At 44.1% G+C, this 18,895-nt stretch overlaps 1 protein-coding gene across 2 annotated transcripts in view; it reads left to right on the forward strand.

Moving 5' to 3' along the window:
- Positions 1 to 18,895, forward strand: part of cnmd (chondromodulin) — an 85,494-nt gene that overhangs the window by 8,280 nt on the left and 58,319 nt on the right. For both annotated transcript variants that reach the window (XM_038818869.1, XM_038818868.1), the window contains exon 3: positions 14,869 to 15,009. In XM_038818869.1, coding sequence (XP_038674797.1) covers positions 14,869 to 15,009 — 141 coding nt within the window. The remainder of the gene's footprint in view (positions 1 to 14,868; positions 15,010 to 18,895) is intronic.

An 18,895-nucleotide genomic window follows, 5' to 3' on the forward strand; every position in this document is an offset into this window, starting at 1 on the left:
TCCCTGTAAAGTCCTTTATTTCAAAATAATTTTACAAAGTAATATATAGAGATATATATTTTTTCTTTAATTTCATTCTGGCATGACACACCCTCACTGTTGGGGAAAAAAAATGAAATGTATTTCTTTATTTTAATCTGTGATCTTGAGGAAGTAGTTCAAGAAATATACACGCATTCCCTCATTCATACTGTCACATCAGATGAAATGAAAAATGAAAATCGCTTATTGCCACAAGTAGGCTTCAAATGAAGTTACTGTGAAAAGCCCCTAGTCACCACATTCCGGCGCCTGTTCGGGGAGGCTGGCACAACAAGCAAGGAAAAGTGTAATTTCCTGATGTATTTTCTTTTTCTTTAGGTTTATACGTTAGACAAGGCATCCGCAAGGACATTGTCCTTTCCAGCGAAGTGGGTGACTTGTAGGTTATAGGTTGTAAGAGCAGATTCCAGCAGAACAACCATACATTGGGGCCTTGATTTTTTCCAAAAATTCCAGATGATTATGATTGGTGCATACTAATCCTGGTGCACACGGCGAACATAAATTTCAAAATGCTGGAGTGTTAGGAGGAAACCTAAGGTTTCTTTTTCCACTGTGAGGTATATCTTCTGGTGTGCTTTGAGATTTTTTGAGAATTAGTCAATGGAACGTTCAATACCGGATTCATCTTCCTGTAGATGGATGGCTCCCTGTCCTCGATCACTGGTGTCTATCGCAACTCTGAAAGATTTATAGAAGTCGGGTGCTGCTAGTATTCGCTCATTTATCAGGGCAGCTTTCAGTTTTCCGAATGCCTCTTGGCAGGTTTTTGTCCACACCATTTTGAGTGCTATTTTAGGGCATCAGTTAAGGTGGTGGCTGGAGTGTTAAAGTTTGGAACAAACTTACTATTAAACCCATACACTCTTAAGAGACTCCTGATTTCCCTCTGGCTCTTGGGAGTGGGTAAATCAATTAAGGTCCATTCTTTGGCCTCTCCAAGTAGCACACTTCTTTGTCCCACCGCATGTCCCAGGGAATTTACATTGGACTGGGAGAACTCATTTTCTATGTTCACCTCCAAGTTGGCTCGCTTCAGACACTGGGACAGTTCCTCCAAGTTGATCAAGTGATCTTTCCAGGTGTCACTGTAGATTATCAGATCATCCAGGTACACTGCACAATTATTGAGGCCAGCTTCTATCTGGTTGGTCAGTCTCTGAAAGGTAGCAGGGGCATTTTTGAGGTCAGAGGGCAAGACTACATTGGTACAGGCCATCTGCGGTGATAAATGCAGATATTTCTCTTGCCTGTGGGTCATGGGGACTTGCCAGTACTGCTATAAAAGGTCAGTCTTGCTCAGATAAGTCAATTGACCCACCCTGTCTATGAAATCCTAAAGTTGGCAATCCTCAAGATGGAGGGTTGGGTAGGAGTTGACCTTGGTTACTACATTGACTTTCTGATAATTGATGCAAAGCCATTTTGACCCACCTGACTTCAGGACTAGCACAATGGGAGAGCTTCAACTACAATGGATAGGCTCTATGATGTTGTCGTCCAGCATTTCCTGTCGGCGTTCAGCCAGTAAGGGTGTTGTTTTATTGTTGGGGTGTCTCCCACGTCCATGTCATGGACTGCTGGGGTAGTGTGCCCTGGCTGCTTCCTAAAGATCACTGTAAACTGTTATGGCAGGGTTACCACATCCTCTCCCTGTTCCTGGATCAAGTGGGCTAATTGGACACAAAGGTCCTTCAAGAGCCATGTATTTGTCAGCCTGGGGGCCGGGGGTTCAACTGGAGGTACACTTCCACCGCAGTGAATGTCCTTGGTTTTCCTCAAATTCTTCCAACTTTTGGCAAATATCCAAGGGTTGGCTAGACTCGGAGCTGTAGTAACATTTTGTCAGGCTAAAGTGTCATAGTGGGTGCTGTTTTCTCATATCTGAGGTGTAGATCAGGTAGTTTACTTGGCTAATCTTTTTTAAAATATTTTTTACGGGATGTGGGCTTTGCTGGCTAGGCAAGAATTTGTTGCCCATCCCTAATAGCCCTTGTGAAGGTGGTGATTGAGCTGCCTTCTTGAACCGCTGTATTCCATATGGTATAGGTACATCGCAGTGCTGTCATCAGGGAGTTCAGGGATTTTGTTCCTGTGACAGTGAAGGAATGGCGATATATTTCCAGGTCAGGATGGTGAGTGATTTGGAAGGGAACTTCCAAGTGATGGTGTTCCCATGTACCTGCTGCCAATCTTTCTAGATGGGTTTGGAAGGTGCTGCCTAAGGATCCTTGGTTAGTTCCTGCAGATTACCTTATAGATGGTACACACTGCTGCAATGCTGCGTCAGTGGTGGAGGGGATGAATGTTTGGGGCAGGGTGCCAATCAAGCGGGCTGCTTTGTCCTGGATGGTGTCAAGCTTCTTGAGTGTTTTTGGAGCTGCACTCACCCAGGCAAGTGAGGAGTATTCCATCACACTCCTAACTTGTGCCTTATAGATGGTGGACAGGTTTTGGGGAGTCAGGGGTGAGTTACTCATCGCGGGATTCCTAGCCTCTGACCTGCTCTTGTAGCCACAGTATTTATATGGTTACTCCAGGTCAGTTTCTGGTCAATAGAACCCCCAGGATGTTGATAGTAGGGGATTCGGTGAATGTAATGCCATTGAATGTCAAGGCGATGGTTATTGGTACCAGCCTCCCCGGACAGGCGCCGGAATGTGGCGACTAGGGGCTTTTCATATTAACTTCATTGAAGCCTACTCATGACAATAAGCGATTTTCATTTCATTTTCATTATTGGAGATGGTCATTGCCTGCACTTGTGTGGCGCGAATGGTACTTGCTACCTGATACGGGCCACTGAAATTGGCTTGGGAAGTGGGCAATAGCACCAGCACTTGGTCTCTGGGCTTGGCCACATCTGTCTGCGTGCCTTCTCATTGTCTGTGAGGAAGCTTTCAGATGCTCCATTGCCATTGCACGGGCAGTGGTAAGTTGTTCCCGGAAGTTGAAGACATACCCCAACATTGAGGCATCTTCCCTGGGTTCCAGGCATTTCTCTTTTAGCAGCCTTAAGAACTCTGCACCTCATACCCATAAGTTAGTTTGAAGGGGATGAAGCCAGTTGATGCATTCTGGGGGTCCCAGGTGAAGAACAATAGGAAGTCCAAACTCTTATCCCATTCATGGGGATATTTGGTGCAGTAGGCCCTACTCATGGTTTTCAGAGTTTGCTGATGTTGCTCTACCACCCCCTTGGGGCTGAGGGCGATACGTTGAGGACTTAAGCTGGGCTGCACCTAAGCTGCACATTACTCCGTGAAACACTTGGGACTGGAAGTTAGTTCCCCTGATCCACTTAAATTAATCTCAGCAGGCTACACCAAATGAAGAATTGGATCAGTCCTTCGATTACAGCTTTAATGGCTTCAGGGGAACTGGTGGCTAGATTCGTTATGGTTAGGAAGTATTGGTTCTGGGTAGAGCACCCACAAAATCTACCAGTATTCGCTCAAAGGGTTCCCTGAATGCTGGAATGGGTCTGAAAAGGGGCTGGTCTCATAGCAGCTTAGGGTTTTCTTGCAACCTGACAGGCATGGCAGGTTTTGCAGTATTCCTGACTGCAGGCGTGGCCAGTGAAAGTGCTTACTGAGCCTGGGCTAAAGTGTTACAGTTGTCCTCGTATCCAACCATCAGGATGACAAGGGCAATTTTTAGAATTTCTTGACGGTATTGTGGAGGTAGGATAATCTGGTGCAGCATTTCCCACTCTTCTTCTGTTGACCCCCCCCCCAGGGGTCTTCGCTTCCGTTTTGCTACCCTGTCTCATAGGTAGCAACACACTAGAACCTGCGTGGCTTATGCTTCTGAGCAGGAAGTCTGTGCTATGCGCTGGACCTCAAGATCCCCCTGCTGGGCTGCAGTCAGGGAGGTTCGGCTGGGCACTTCCACCCCTTCAGTCAGGCTTCGAAAGAAGGCTTCCGCTAGAGTTATGTCTGGCTCAACATGCGTAGTCTCTTGCTCTCTGAGCTTACCTACCCAGCCTGGGATCACCTCACTACACAGCCGGGGAAATCCATGCATATCCTTCTGTATCTGTTCAGTTCCTCTTCCTCCATTCGGCTGGTGTAAAATATGGGGCTGGCGACCACCTTTTCCAAATCGTTCACGAGTAGAAAATCGATTCTGATCACTGTTTGTTTGGGGATGATTCCCACCATCACGGGCCAAGACCAAGTCACAGTGTCCTGGAGCAGGACAATGGGCATGCTTGCATTTTGGAGCGGGCAAGAGACACTGTTCCGGGCAGGACAGAATTCCACGAGCTGTCAGGAATTTTGTCCAGTTTGGTTATACAGAGGGCCGTGTCCTCCAGAGGTTAAATGTCTGCAACCCGTGTCTGCATGTTCTGCTGCACTATCCATTGGGGCTTCCTTTGGCATACTACTTGTATGGGGCCCTATTAGGCCAACTGGCTTGTCGTGCAGTCGCCAGCATTTGTAACCGGAATGACCCATTTTGTTGCAATGGAGTACCGGCCTTTGCACGTTTCCCTTTCAGACTTCCTGGGAGCTTCTCGTACCCTCTTTCATGTTTTCTTTTCTGGTTGACGAACTTTCCTATCTAGATCACCCTGCTTACCTTTCCAATGCTCATGGGTAGGTTTGGAAAGGGTCTATCTGTGTTTACACGCATATGGGTGGTATCAAATCTGCCTGCTGTGACTGCTGCACCCCCAGCTGTGAGGAGTCTCTGCACCTCAGATGTATCCACAGGTTGGTTTGTAACCAGTTTTAAAATTCCTCCATCGGTTCATTCAGACAATCCCTCATAGGTGAATGTGACCTTTAGGAACCTTATCCATTGGTCGAACGCCATTTGTTTCAGCTGTTCAACCTCGATGTAGGTTTGGGTTGGCTTCTTCTGGCCATTCCAGATATGCCTCCCAGACTGACTTAGAACTCATAGAATCCCTACAGTGCAGAAGGAGGCCACTTGTAGGCACTTAGGATGCCAGGCTTTGTCTGCTTATAATTCATGGACACATCAGGAGGCAACATAAAGTAGTCCTCTTGGATTTTACCTGACAGCTGCCCTTCAATTAAAAATCCCCAGATATCTGAGGGCCACTTTAGCAGTCCTGCTATTTTCTCAAAAGTGGCTCCACATTACTCTCTTCAAATATGGGCACAGTAAGAAGTCTTACAACACCAGGTTAAAGTCCAACAGGTTTGTTTCAAACACGAGCTTTCGGAGCACGGCTCCTTCTTCAGGTGAATGAAGAATATGGGAATCAAATATGGGAATGAATCTTGCATACTTGAGGGCCTCTTAGCTTGCTTCCTGATTAAGGGCTACAACTGCATAAAAAGGATTTTCCCTCGCCGCTTCCAGTTATCCAGCCTCTCTCGTCTTTTCAGCTGTTAGCTCCATTTTCAATTTTCAGAGCTGAAATTCTCTTTCTTGTTCCCTTGCCCTCTCTCTCTTTTTCCTCTCCTTTTCTTCTCCTGACATTCCAGCTGTGACCTGAGCTTTGCCAGCTTAAAATTAACCTGGGGAGGGGACTCGGAGTCTTGGGTGAGCTTTGCATCTAACAGCACGACTGGCAAAGTGGGATCCAAATGTTCTACCAACTATTGGACCTTCACTTTAATGGGCAATATTAACTGTACCTCCTTAGCTCCAGCTTTAAATTGTTCTGTACAAAGCAACGCTAAAGATTCCCCATTTAAATTCCTCTGTTGAACAAACATCTGGACATTAGAAATTGCCATTTTCTTAGTGTTCAGGAAAATGACTTTGCTGCTCTATGTTGTTTGTGTTTTAAAATGTGTTCCAGCCGCTGGGTTAAACGGTTTGGACGGGATTCTCCCGCACTTGGTGCCGTGCCCCGATGCCGGCACCAAGAACGGCGCGAACCACTCCGGCGTCGGGCCACCCGGAAGTTACAGAATCCTCCGCGCTTCTGGGGGCTAGGCTGCCGCCGGAGGGGTTGGCGCTGCACAACCGGCGCTGAAGGGTCGCCATAGTCCCGCACATGCGCAGAACCGCCAGCATGTTCTGGCGCATGCGCAGAACTGCCGGCGTGTTTCCTCCACATGCGCAGGGGGTGTCTTCTCCGCGCTGGCCATGGCGGAGCTCTGAGGCCGGCGTGGAAGGGAAGAGTGCCCCCACGGCACAGGCCCACCTGCAGATCGGTGGGCCCCGATCGTGGTCCAGGCCACCGCGGGGGTAACCGGCTGTGAGCCGACGGGACCTTGGCATTGAAGGTTCAGGTGGCGGCCTGTGGTGGGGGGAGGGGGCTCCAACCCAGGGGAGAGGGGGGGCGCGGTCTCCGATGTGGCCTGGCCCGCGATCTGGGCCCACCGATTGGCAGCCCGGCCTCTCTAGATCGGGGCCTCCTTTCCTACGTGGCGGCCCCTGTAGCCCTGGGCCATGTTGCATCGGGACAAGCGCGTTGAAGGATTCCACTGCGCATGCGCGTGTTGGCGCCGGTGCCACTGCGCATGCGCGGATCATGCGACGCACAGTTCGTGCCGGGATCGGCATCTGGAGGGGCACGGACCGCTCCAGCGCCATGTTGGCCTCCTGTAGGGGCCAGAATTAGTCCCGGCAGCGGCCCGTTCACGGCGTCATTAAACGCGAAGGCGTGGACACTCTGCCGCGGGATTAGAGAATCCCGCCCGTGTTTTCAATTGGCCCCCTTACATCCAAATTTGGCTTGTCTCTTAACATGGACTCTAGTCAAATGCAAATGGGGTTTCTCCGGCCATCAGCTCCCAAATTTCTGTCACGGACAGGAGTTGATTCAAATTAAAACAGCCCGTCCACAAACAGAAAGGGATTTTAAATTTATTTTTTGACTTTCCCCTTTATAAATGATGGCTTATTTTCCCCAACCGTTCAGTTGTGGAGTGACACAATGCTCTGTTATTAACCCCACAGCAAGCACGAGATCGGTAAAACCAGAGAGTTAGTTTATTTTACACACGTTCAAGTGCGGGGAAGGGTATCACTACGTAAGCAACAGTACAGTCACACAATAAAAGCGGGATAAGGGAAAAAAGACATTCAGGGCAAACATCACAGACAAAATAAGAATTATTGTTTCCCCTGAGTCCTGAGTCCAGAATCAAATGTCCAATGGTGTGTTCCTTCAGAAAGGTTAGCAAGCTGAAGCTGATGTGGGCTTCCAGTAGCGCTGCTGACATCCACGATGGGAGAAACACGGACAGATGAATTAGTCTTCAAGTAAGCATTGGTACAGATGTTCAGGGGCTAGACTCTCCATTGGCGGGATACTCCGTTGCGCCGGCAGCGTACCCATGTCCAGGGATTTCCCGATGGCGTGAGGCTACCCACAATGGGAAACCCCATTGTCCGGCTGATGGGACAGAGGATCCTGCTGCCAGCCGGGACACGCCACAGCAGAAAGCGGTGCGGCGGGACGGAGAATCACTTCCATGATGTTGCAGGAGGAACACTGTAAATGAGGGTCAGGCAATTTAATCCTGGTTCTGCTGCTGTTTTGTTGATGGAAGACAGCAAACTGAGTCTTTAAGCTTCACAGGGCCATATTACAGGTTCTGGCAACTTGGCGTTGCAGGGGTCATGTAACGCAATTCCTACTTCTTCCCCTTGGTTTGGACAAAGGATGTATACTCCATGTTTGGATTATTGAGGTGGTTAATATTCCATCTATTAATAAGTCTGTCAGAGATGTCAGGGTCTTTTTCCCTTGCAGATGGATCTTCTCCATCGGCCAGGGCTTTGTTTCAGAAATGTCAAGCGACCTTTGCACATTTCCTTGGAATTTGATGTCTGCTGACCCGGGGGCATTAACACATCTTTGGATATAATGCTATGGTTTTCAAGAGGCTAGACATTTTTTTTGTTTAAGACATAGTCATGCTTCAGCCAGTGTGAAGACTTTATCCATTATATTTTTAAAAATAATTTTATAAAGTAGCCAGGATGAGATATATACATGGATATAGTTTTTCCTTTCATATCTTCTTGGCATGACACAAGATTTGACAGTAATAGTAGGCTGAATTTTAGCAGATTTATAAGTGGGGTCGAAGATGGAGGGGCTGTTTAGCGCACTGGGCTTAATCGCTGGCTTTGAAAGCAGACCAAGCAGGCCAGCAGCACGGTTCGATTCCCGTAACAGCCTCCCCGAATAGGCGCCGGAATGTGGCGACTAGGGGCTTTTCACAGTAACTTCATTTGAAGTCTACTCGTGACAATAAGCGATTTTCATTCATTTTTCATTTCAGTTGGGACTGTAAAATTCGGCCATATGTCAGTCCCTGGCACTCGCCCACCGGTGCTGAAATTTTATCAGCGGAGGGTTGGGCATCAGGACTAATTGGTGGGTTACATCTCAACTTTTCTAGGATATAATCTGCCATGGGAAAGGCCCACACCTAGTATGCAACCCAACAGGTTTCATTACTCATCTGTGGAGAAACAAAGTGTGCATTATGGGCCTTCTGTGCCATTGGGGGTGGGGGGTGGGGGGGGGGGGGGGGGGTTGGGGGGGCTCCCAATGGTTACCCACCCCCATGTTTTTACACAGCTGCCCTGTCCAACCCGACTCTTCTCACCAGGACATGTTAACCTGGCCCCACATTCTCAAGACTAACCTGTTTTAAATGCAAAGTCCTATTCTCCTTCATGATGTTAATAGTAATTGTATTCGGAGCATTAGAAGTCATAGGAACAGCCTTTTTGATCCAACAAGCTTGTTCCCTTTCCAGAAATTTGTCAACATTCCCGCCATTCTTGCCATGTTCTTCATTCTTTTCTGACTACACCAACACATCCAATCGCCTCTTGAAACTCCTTTATATTGCTTCAATTACTTTCTTTAGTAGTTTATATTAGATCTCTCTTATTATTTGGAATTCACTCCCTACATCTCCCCACCTCACTTTCTTCCTGTAGGACATTTCTTAAAACCTACCTCTTGGACAAAGCTTTTGGTCATCTGTCCTAATATCTCCACATGTGGCTCAATATTAAATCTTCAGGCTCTTATGAAACAGTCTGGGATGTTTTACCACACTAAGAGGTGTTATATAAATGCAAGTTGTTGTTGTTAAGCAGACTTAGATATTTATTTCAGTCAAGACACTTTCAGTAAGAATTCATGTGATGGTCAATCTTTGAATTATATCTAATTACTATTATTTTGATTTGACTTTCATAACATGGTCTAGGCTACTGCTGTGTTTAAATTATGTTTGTATCCTAATGCAATTTATCTTGTACAAAATAACAATTCAATATTTGAGCTCAGTTGCGCATTCATTTATTGCTAATATTCTCAGAATGTATCTCGTCTCAGATTTATCCCTGTTTTGAACTGTTTTGAAACATTTAAACAATATCTAAAGATTGCCGATGGAATTTTAAAGTAAATATATCATTGACGAATGGCTAAAGCAAAATGCTTCTATGTATCCGCTGACTTTAACCAGCTAAATTCAAAATTCAGCTGTTAGTTTTTAAAACTATATGATAAACATACCTTTCAGATTTCTATACAGTGTTAAAAATTAATTCTCCCTCCAAATTAATGCAAAAAATAGGGGATCAATCCTACCCGTAGATCTGCCATCCTTAGCCACACCCAGTTACAGCTGTTTATCCCTGAATTAAAAAATTAAATGAAGGAACAAATAAAGCAAACAGATGGAGGAAATGTGGTTAACTCATCAACCTAATTTACGATGCAGGATAAAAACATTCCCAAAACTAACTACAGTAGCTAAGACTAACCACACACGACACTGAATGGATCAGTAAACAAATAAACATTGAGAAAGAGGGTGAAATTATAAATATAATTGCCAGAAGGACAACGTTTCTCTCTGCTATGGATAAAAGAGAAGTTGATTAGAGAGAACAGGGGTTTGGGGGTGGGTAGCAGTGATGGGTGCCATAGCAACAGAAGCTCAGCATAGCAGTTTTCAAATGGACCATAACAGCTCGATGTGAAAACCGCAAACAATGCGATGCGTTTCAAACTCAGACTGAACTGAAATATTAAATATTGTGAATGGCTGCTTTCTCTAAATATTCACAAATCAAAATAAGAGGAACAAGCCCTCTCTAAACAAATATACCCCAAGTAAAATAAGATGGAAATCCGAGACAGGTTAACTGGGCTCAAAACAAAGACGTTTCTTGGGATAGAGGGGATTTACCAGAGACTGCAGAAAGAAACTAGGGAAGAGTTTTGAGAGCACGGGTAATCAATATGGTGGAGTTATTGGATACTGTGAATGTATTAGAAGGTTGGAAATATGTTAACATGCTTCCTAGATTCAAAATGAGTCTCAAATCCAACACAGGCATCTACAGACACACTCATCTTCCATTTCATGTCATATAATGGAACTGATTATCAGTTCTATACTTCGGTATCATCTGTGTGATAATAAGCCATGTAACAGTCGCCAGCATATTCAGAAATGGAGGTTTTACCTGATCAACCTCTTCAAATTCTTTGGGGAAGTATCTATTCAAGTGGACTATGTGAGCCCAGTATCATGGTGACTTTCAAATGGTCCTATCAATTAGACTTAAAATTGTGAGGATTCAGGGTATGGAAATGGAATGGTAGGTGTTAATAAGCATTCATTAGTTAAGTTGAAATGAATGAGGTTTGGGATGGGTGGGGGCACTCTGAGTCAGTGCTGGGACCAATGAATTGGACAAGATGTTGTGAGTGGGCAGATCAATTGGAGATAAAATTTGATATAGCAAAATTAGAATACACAAAATTAACTTGTTTACTCAGGAACGGGGATAAAATAGTGAAACATGAATAGTGAAAAAAGATCAAGGTACTTTAGTTGATTCAGCACGGTAGCATTGTGGATAGCACAATGGCTTCACAGCTCCAGGGTCCCAGGTTCGATTCCGGCTTGGGCCACTGTCTGTGCGGAGTCTGCACATCCTCCCCGTGTGTGCGTGGGTTTCCTCTGGGTGCTCCGGTTTCCTCCCACAGTCCAAAGATGTGCAAATTAGGTGGATTGGACATGATAAATTGCCCTTAGTGTCCAAAATTGCCCTTAGTGTTAGGTGGGGTTACTGGGTTATGGGGATAGGGTGGAGGTGTTAACCTTGGGTAGGGTGCTCTTTCCAGGAGCCGGTGCAGACTCAATGGGCCGAATGGCCTCCTTCTGCACTGTAAATTCTATGATTCACCACAGTTTTCAAAAAAGCTAATAGGATATTGAACTTCATACCAAAATGATAGAATATCAGTTAAAAATCTAATGGTCAAATTTTATAATGATCTTGTCAGGCTGCATGTTCAATACCGCATTTTAATTGCCAAGAAGGAAAAGTATTCTGGTTCTGGAGGCAATATTGAAATAAGACATACTCGCTGAGTAGGGAGCTGTGTTGCCAGGAATAATTAAAGTATGTGGATCCAGGAAGGAAAATGCCTGAGAGGTGACCTTACGGGGTAGAATGTGGTTAGTCGTACAGGAAACGTTAACCTAAAATATTACTTAAAGGTAGAACAATGAGAAACAGGTTTACACAGATGCAGGAAGTTTTAAGAAAGAAAATTAGTAGGTCTTACGAGGAGAGGTTGAGGGTGCTGGGCCTTTTCTCATTAGAACGGAGAAGGATGAGGGGCGATTTGATAGAGGTTTATAAAATGATCAGGGGAATAGATAGAGTAGACAGTCAAGAGACTTTTTCCCCGGGTGGAACAAACCATTACGAGGGGACATAAATTTAAGGTGAATGGTGGAAGATATAGGGGGGATGTCAGAGGTAGGTTCTTTACCCAGAGAGTAGTGGGGGCATGGAATGCACTGCCTGTGGAAGTAGTTGAGTCGGAAACGTTAGGGACCTTCAAGCAGCTATTGGATAGGTACATGGATTATGGTAGAATAATGGAGTGTAGATTAATTTGTTCTTAAGGGCAGCACGGTAGCATTGTGGATAGCACAATTGCTTCACAGCTCCAGGGTCCCCAGATTCGATTTTGGCTTGGGTCACTGTCTGTGTGGAGTCTGCACATCCTCCCCTTGTGTGCGTGGGTTTCCTCCAGGTGCTCCGGTTTCCTCCCACAGTCCAAAGATGTGCAGGTTGGGTGGATTGGCCATGCTAAATTGCCCTTTGTGTCCAAAATTCTATGATCTATGATTAGCCTAGGACAAAAGTTTGGCACAACATCGTGGGCTGAAGGGCCTGTTCTGTGCTGTATTTCTCTATGACTCTATGAAATCAGGAAGACTTTCACCACATAAGAGGTAGATGTTGACTTTGTGTGCATATGTAATTTGGGTGATGGTGAATCAGCAGTCCGTTTTACATTTTAATTCATGGAGCTAAAAATTGGGAGAGATGTTAATGGAGTTGATTTTTGCACAATTGAACAATGTCAAAATCTACTACAAAGAATAGTTTAACATGTGGAATAAACTACCAGGGAGAATAGTGCAGGCACTAACCCTGGAATCCTTTGAGAAATAATTGGATAATTCAATGCACTGGCATTGAGATCTGTCTGAATGGGCGAACCAAAATGAGGGTGATTGGTCATACTCATCTGCAATTACCTTGTGACACCCTGGAAGAACACGCCAAATTGAATGAACGTCACACAAAATATTCTAACTGTAAAAATGCTTTGAAAGCGATACAATATTAAGGAACATCTTTACATTAAATGAATGTTCAAAAATAAGAATTCTGACCTGATTATTAATCTGAACAATAGTGAATTTGAATCACGGTACAGTACTAACCTTTTGATGTGAGGAATGATTGAGTGATTTTGTTAGCTAATACATTTTGCTTCAATTTCTGAATGTACTGCCATCTGATCTGGTGTATGTGGTACTTATCTCTACAAAGGCAGCATGTCAGTGCTCTTAAGTAAAATTAGATGATTTTCCAAGGGCATTGCACCACCTTTGGCATCCACCCACTTATTCTTCCGTGCGAACAGCCATTTTTTGACATGCTGTGTTTAGATAAATGGAACTGGACAGCCTTGCCAACATCTACTACTTCATTTGAGAAACTGTACAGTTCTGTAACTATTTGCACAAATGATGGCTACAGATGAACTGCAATGAATTAAAACAGGTGGATAATATAGCACACAGAAAAAGGAATTAATTACATTAATGTTTGCTCCATCAAAATTTCTGAGGAATTAAGCCCAAGGCATACAGTTTGCAGGTCAACAAGTAATAAAAAATATTCAAGTATACCTAATCTAGCAATCTGATGAATGGTATCTTTATATAATGCATTGCCCATAATACATTTATTTCTCTCTGTCGATGTGACAATTAAGTGGTTAGCCTTTATCCCATATTGCATTAAAAGATACTTTACAATGTTGGGCCTTCTTAATTTGTTTGGCGCATCAATTTTTACTGATTAACTTACTAAAGAAGTCCAACTGGTTGGATTTGAGTTTTTATTTGTCATTTGTCCAGATAAATATTTTTAGATCTTGATCACCAGAATGGGAGCTGTTGTGAATGGAAGGCTTCCATACGCCATTAGGGAAGGAAACTAAAGTAGACTCTCAGGGCGCGATTTAACCAAATGGGAACCATGTTCCATAGCGAGCGCGTTTAGCCGTGTGTTTTCCGGCGATAGCAGCGCCGAGAAACACACTATCTAACGTGACTCCAGTTCGGTACGGGGCCTTAGCGGGGAACGCCGGCCACAATTAGACCCGTTTCCTGCACGGAAGAGCCATGCTCGCAGAAACTCCTCAGTGCAAGGAGAATGGCATCCTTGTCTCTCAAGCTCCCAACGTGACCGCAAATCCGCCCCCAGCACCACCTCACCCCCCACACTTGCGCAGCCTACCCTCCTGCCCAATCACCATGCAAATAATGCTAGCTTGGCACTTTGGCAGTGCCAGCCTCGCACACTGGCAGTACCCCTTGCAAGCTGGCCGTGCCACTTGGGTTGCTTGGCAATGCCAGGCTGGCTGCCAGGTGGCACTAGCAATGCCAGAATACCAACCTGCCCAAAGGGCAAACACCTGGGTGACTCCAATCCCTTGGGCGACCCACATGAGCGTCGTTCGTCTGGTTCCCGTTTGTGGAGACCAGTACTAAATGGCGCTCGCCCGAGGTCTCAAAGGCGAAGGGGATAAATCCCACCGCCTTGGTTACCTCAGGGAACTGCATATTAAAGTGAGACTAGCTGTCTCACTGTAATGTGCAGATTTGCCAAAAAGTGATCCCGCCCACAATGGACAGACTTCACATCACAACAGTTCGCGTGATCGCATTAGATCTCGAGAGGTGTGGCGAGTCAGGTCGACCCCGGGAGTGAGGTCTCCTGCGCCGGGGCACTCTGCTTTCGGGGTGCAGTGTTGCCGGTAGATTACACCCTCAATCTGAATAGCTCTTGTACACTGCATCACACTGCTTAAGAGCCAAGAGAAATTATAGCAAGTCTCAGTCAGTAAATTATGAAGATTGCCTCTTTAGAACTAGTATGTAAACTAATGTCCAGCTGAAGTGTATAGAGTAAACTCAGACATGACTCTGCTGCAGTGGCCAAGACCAAATTTGCCACATGGGAATTAAGACATTTCATGAATATGCCAGTGGTTGGTCCCAGAGTGCTTTATTATCTCGTCTATCCATGAGAGTGCCAAAGAATCTCCAAACCTTGAGGAGGCAAACAGTCCCTCTCATCCCCACCTCCATTTTCCTTTGTGCTTTCTCAACTGCTTAAAAGGAATTTAGCCTCTTTCCAGTCTCACCTTGTTTTCCAAATGTGGCAGCCTTCTCCAGAATACCGAGCCTAAATGATCTGCCCTTCGTGTTTAACCATTTCCTGATAGTAATAACAATGTTGGTTTGATTACAGATATATAACATGCATTACAGCATGAGCATCAATGGAAAGGTAAAGGATGGATCTCTGGAAATTGACACTGAAAACAACCTTGAAACATTCAGAACTGGAAGTGGCAGTGAAGAGGCAGTGGAAGTTCATGATTTTCAGACAGTAAGTCAAACTGTGTTTTAAATTTTGAGAAGTGCAGCCTGTTATTAGAAACCTTTCAATTCCTGGCTTATTCACTCACGCGTTGTCAATAATAGTAATATAGTAACTGTACATTGTGAATTATATTTATTTGCTTTTGATCAAAATTATTTTCATAATCAGGCCTCATTTGAATGTGTTTGTTGCAGTATCAGTGGCCAAGAGACCGTTCACTGATTAGGAAGCTGAGCCAGAAAACAAGACTTTAAAGGAGGAATAAGCCATCCTGGGGAGGAAGGTCTGTGGGGGAAGCAGCTGAGTGATGGCAGCCCTTGACAAGATATTTGTGTGGCTGGCAGCAACATTCGTACTCTTCCTGGTCCCACACATATTACTCACACCATAGTTTATGTGGCAATCATGAAGCTCCCTGCAGCAGTTCCTTTAGAAACTGCTGGTTCGGTCATTTTTTTCATCCAGTGAGCCGACTCCTGCGCGACTCATGTTCTGCTTCTTGATACCTGCAAGTTGCATGGAGATCCTGCAACCAGAGTAGGACCGCAGTTGTAAAATTGGAATAAAGCTCCTGCCTGCTTGGGCAGGAATGTTTGTTTCCATTTTGAGTCCCAATCTGCTGTGCCTTTGGCATAAAAAATAATTCACCTGCTTACTGCATGCATTCCACTGTGAACAATCTGAATGATAGTCAGTGTATTGTGATACTATGTAAAACAGCTTTGGACCTGTTTCCTGATTGTTTTGGTCAGAAATGTTCTACGAGCTCAGCCTGGATGTACACAGTTTGGGGCTTTCATGCTTCATAAGGTATATTGCAAAGAGCCAAATAGATCCTATATAAAATAAAAATGAAAGAAAGAACTTGCATTTATACATGAATTCAAGATGTTTCTCAGGGCCTTTATGATCAATGAAAAACTTTTGGTATGGTGTTGTAATGTTGGAAGCTGAGCAGCTAATGTGCACACGCAAACGGATCACAAACCATATTGTAGCTATGACCAGATAATCAGTTTTAGTGACTTTAGTTAAAGGATGAATGTTGGCCAGGTCACCAGGGAGAATTCCCCTGCTCATCTTCAAATAGTACATTGGGAATTTTTTTATGTCCACCTGAAAGACAGGTAGGGCCTTAGTTTAAGGTCCCATCCTCAATACTGCACTGAAGTATCAGCCTAGAATATGCATGTATTCCACTGTCTACAGTGTCTGGAATGGGGTTTGAACCTACAATCTTCTGACTTGGTTCTGTAATGGGGATCTGTAGGCTTACAAAGCAAAAAATATATAGTAGCATTACAAGGCAGATATTTAGGTAATGATACCCAGAGTGTGATAAGAAGGAATCAAGTGTACAAACATTTAAAAAAAAGCAACAAATAGGGTCCAAAAGGGAAAAATGGTAACAAGGGAAAATTAATGGTTCCTTACTTAAAAACATGTAGCATTTGATAGAAAATAAATTAATTAACGGCACAAATTAAGGTTAATTGGTACGATCTTACAGCCATTGTAGAGACATGGATACAAGGAGATCAAAGCTGGGAACCAAATATTCAGGGCTATGTGATTTTGTAAGGACAGGAAGGAAGGAAAGAGTGGTGGGGTAGCTTTGTTAATACGAGATGGAATAAGTACAATAGCAAGAAACAATCTTGGATCAGAAGATGGAGAATTCATATGGGTCGAGGTAAGAAATAACAAGGAGTAGAAGACACTGGTGGGAGTAGTCTATAGGCTCCCTAGCTATACTGTAGGATGGAGAATAAATCAGGAGATAATAAAGACATGTAAAAAAGGCAGTATATTAGTCATGGGTGACTTTAATCTTCATGTAGATTGGGAAAATCAAATTGGCAGAGGTAGCCATAACAAAGAATGCATTAGAGTATATTCGGGATAGTTCCCCAGAACAATATGTTGTGGATCCAATCAGGCTATGTTGGATTTTGTAATGTATAATAAGGCAGGTTTAATAAACAATCTCCCGAGTAAAAGATCCCCAGGAAATAATGACCATAACATCGTAGAATTTAGCATTCAATAGGAAGGGGACAAATCAACCATAGTTACGCAAGGAAATGAAGGACAGTATTAAACTGAAATAAAAAAACATTATATAACAAAGATTAGTGGTAAGCCAGAGAATTGGGAAAGTTTTAAAAAACAACTAAAGGTGACCAAAATAAAAAGGGAAGATGAGGTTAAACTAGCAAATAATACAAAAACAGAAAGCAAGACTTTCTGTAAATATATGAAAAGACAGGGAGAGGCTAAAGTGCACAGAGACTGGGCAGATAATAATGAGGAACCAGGAAATGGTAGAGCAGTTAAACAAATACTTTCATTCAGCCTTCATGGTGGAAGATACTAATAACATTCCAAAAATAAATAATCAAGGGGCAGAAAAGGGGAGGAAATAAATTCAGTAACAAAGGAGCGGCACAGTTGCACAGTAGTTAGCACTGGTGCCTCACAGCACCAGGAACCCAGGTTCAATTCCGGCCTTGGGTGACTGCCTGTGTGGAGTTTGCATGTTCTCCCCGTGCCTGTGTGGATTTGCTTTGGGCCCTCGGGGTTTCTCTCGCAGTCCAAATATTTTTTTTAAAATATAAATTTAGAGTACCCAATTCATTTTTCCCAATTAAGTGGCAATTTAGTGTGTTCAGTCCACCTACCTTGCACGTCTTTGGGTTGTGTGGGGGGGAAACCCATGCAAACATGGGGAGAATGTGCAAACTCCACTTGGAAGGTGACCCAGAGCCGGGATCAAACCTGGGACCTCAGCGCCGTGAGACTGCAGTGCTACCACTGCGCCACCGTGCTGCCCTTCTCGCAGTCCAAAGATGTACAAGTTAGGTGAATTGGCCATGCTAAATTACGCCTTAGTGTCCACAGATGTGCAGGTTAGGTGGGGATAGAGCGGGGGAGTGGGCCTAGATGGGGTTCTCTTTTGGAGAGTCAGTGCAGACTTGATGGCCGAATGGCTTGCTTCTGCACTGTTGGGATTCTATGGAAATGAATTCAATGGAGCAATCACTTGTAAAAAATTACAATGGAAACCAACAGAGCTAAAAGCCAATAAGTCACTTGGACCTGATGGGTTGGATCCCAGTATATTAAGGAAGTAGCTACAGAGATAGTGAATGCAATAGTGGTAATCTTCCAAGATTCCTTAAATTCTGGAAAAGCCCCAGAGGATTGGAAAACTGCCAATGTAAAACTTTTATTTAAAAAAAGAGGGAGATAAAACATAAATAACAATAGGCCAGTTTGCTTAACGATTGTCATTGGGAAAATGTTAAGAGTTCATTACAAAGGATGTATTGGCAAACCATTTAGAAATGCAAAATATAATCAAATATGGTCAGTATGGCTTCATGAAGAGGAAATGTCTGACAATCTATTAGCATTCATTGAAATGGTAATGAGCAGGGTAGATGAAGGAGAACTAGTAGATGTAATATACTTGGATTTCCAAAAAGCATTTGATAAGGTACCACACAAAAGATTACTTCATAAGATGAGAAGTATATCAGCATGGATAGAAGACAGAGAGTTGGGATAAGAGGAGCATTTTCAGGATGGCAACTTGTAACTAGTGGAGTGCCACAGGGGTCCAAGCTGCAGCCACAATTATTCACATTATATATTAATTACTTGGACAAGGGAAGTGAATGCACTATTGTCAAGTTTGTGACTGACACAAAAGTAGGTGGAAAGGCAAATGGTGAGGATGACACAAAGAGTCTACAGAGGGATGTAGACAGGTTAGGTAAGTGGACAAAAGCTTGGCAGATGGAATCAAATGTAGGAAAATGTGAAGTTTTGCACTTTGATGAGAAGAATAAAGGTTTTCAACATTATTTAAATTGAGATAGACTGCAGA

This window comes from Scyliorhinus canicula, chromosome 14 (assembly GCF_902713615.1).
Source record: "Scyliorhinus canicula chromosome 14, sScyCan1.1, whole genome shotgun sequence".
Taxonomy (NCBI): Eukaryota; Metazoa; Chordata; class Chondrichthyes; order Carcharhiniformes; family Scyliorhinidae; genus Scyliorhinus; species Scyliorhinus canicula.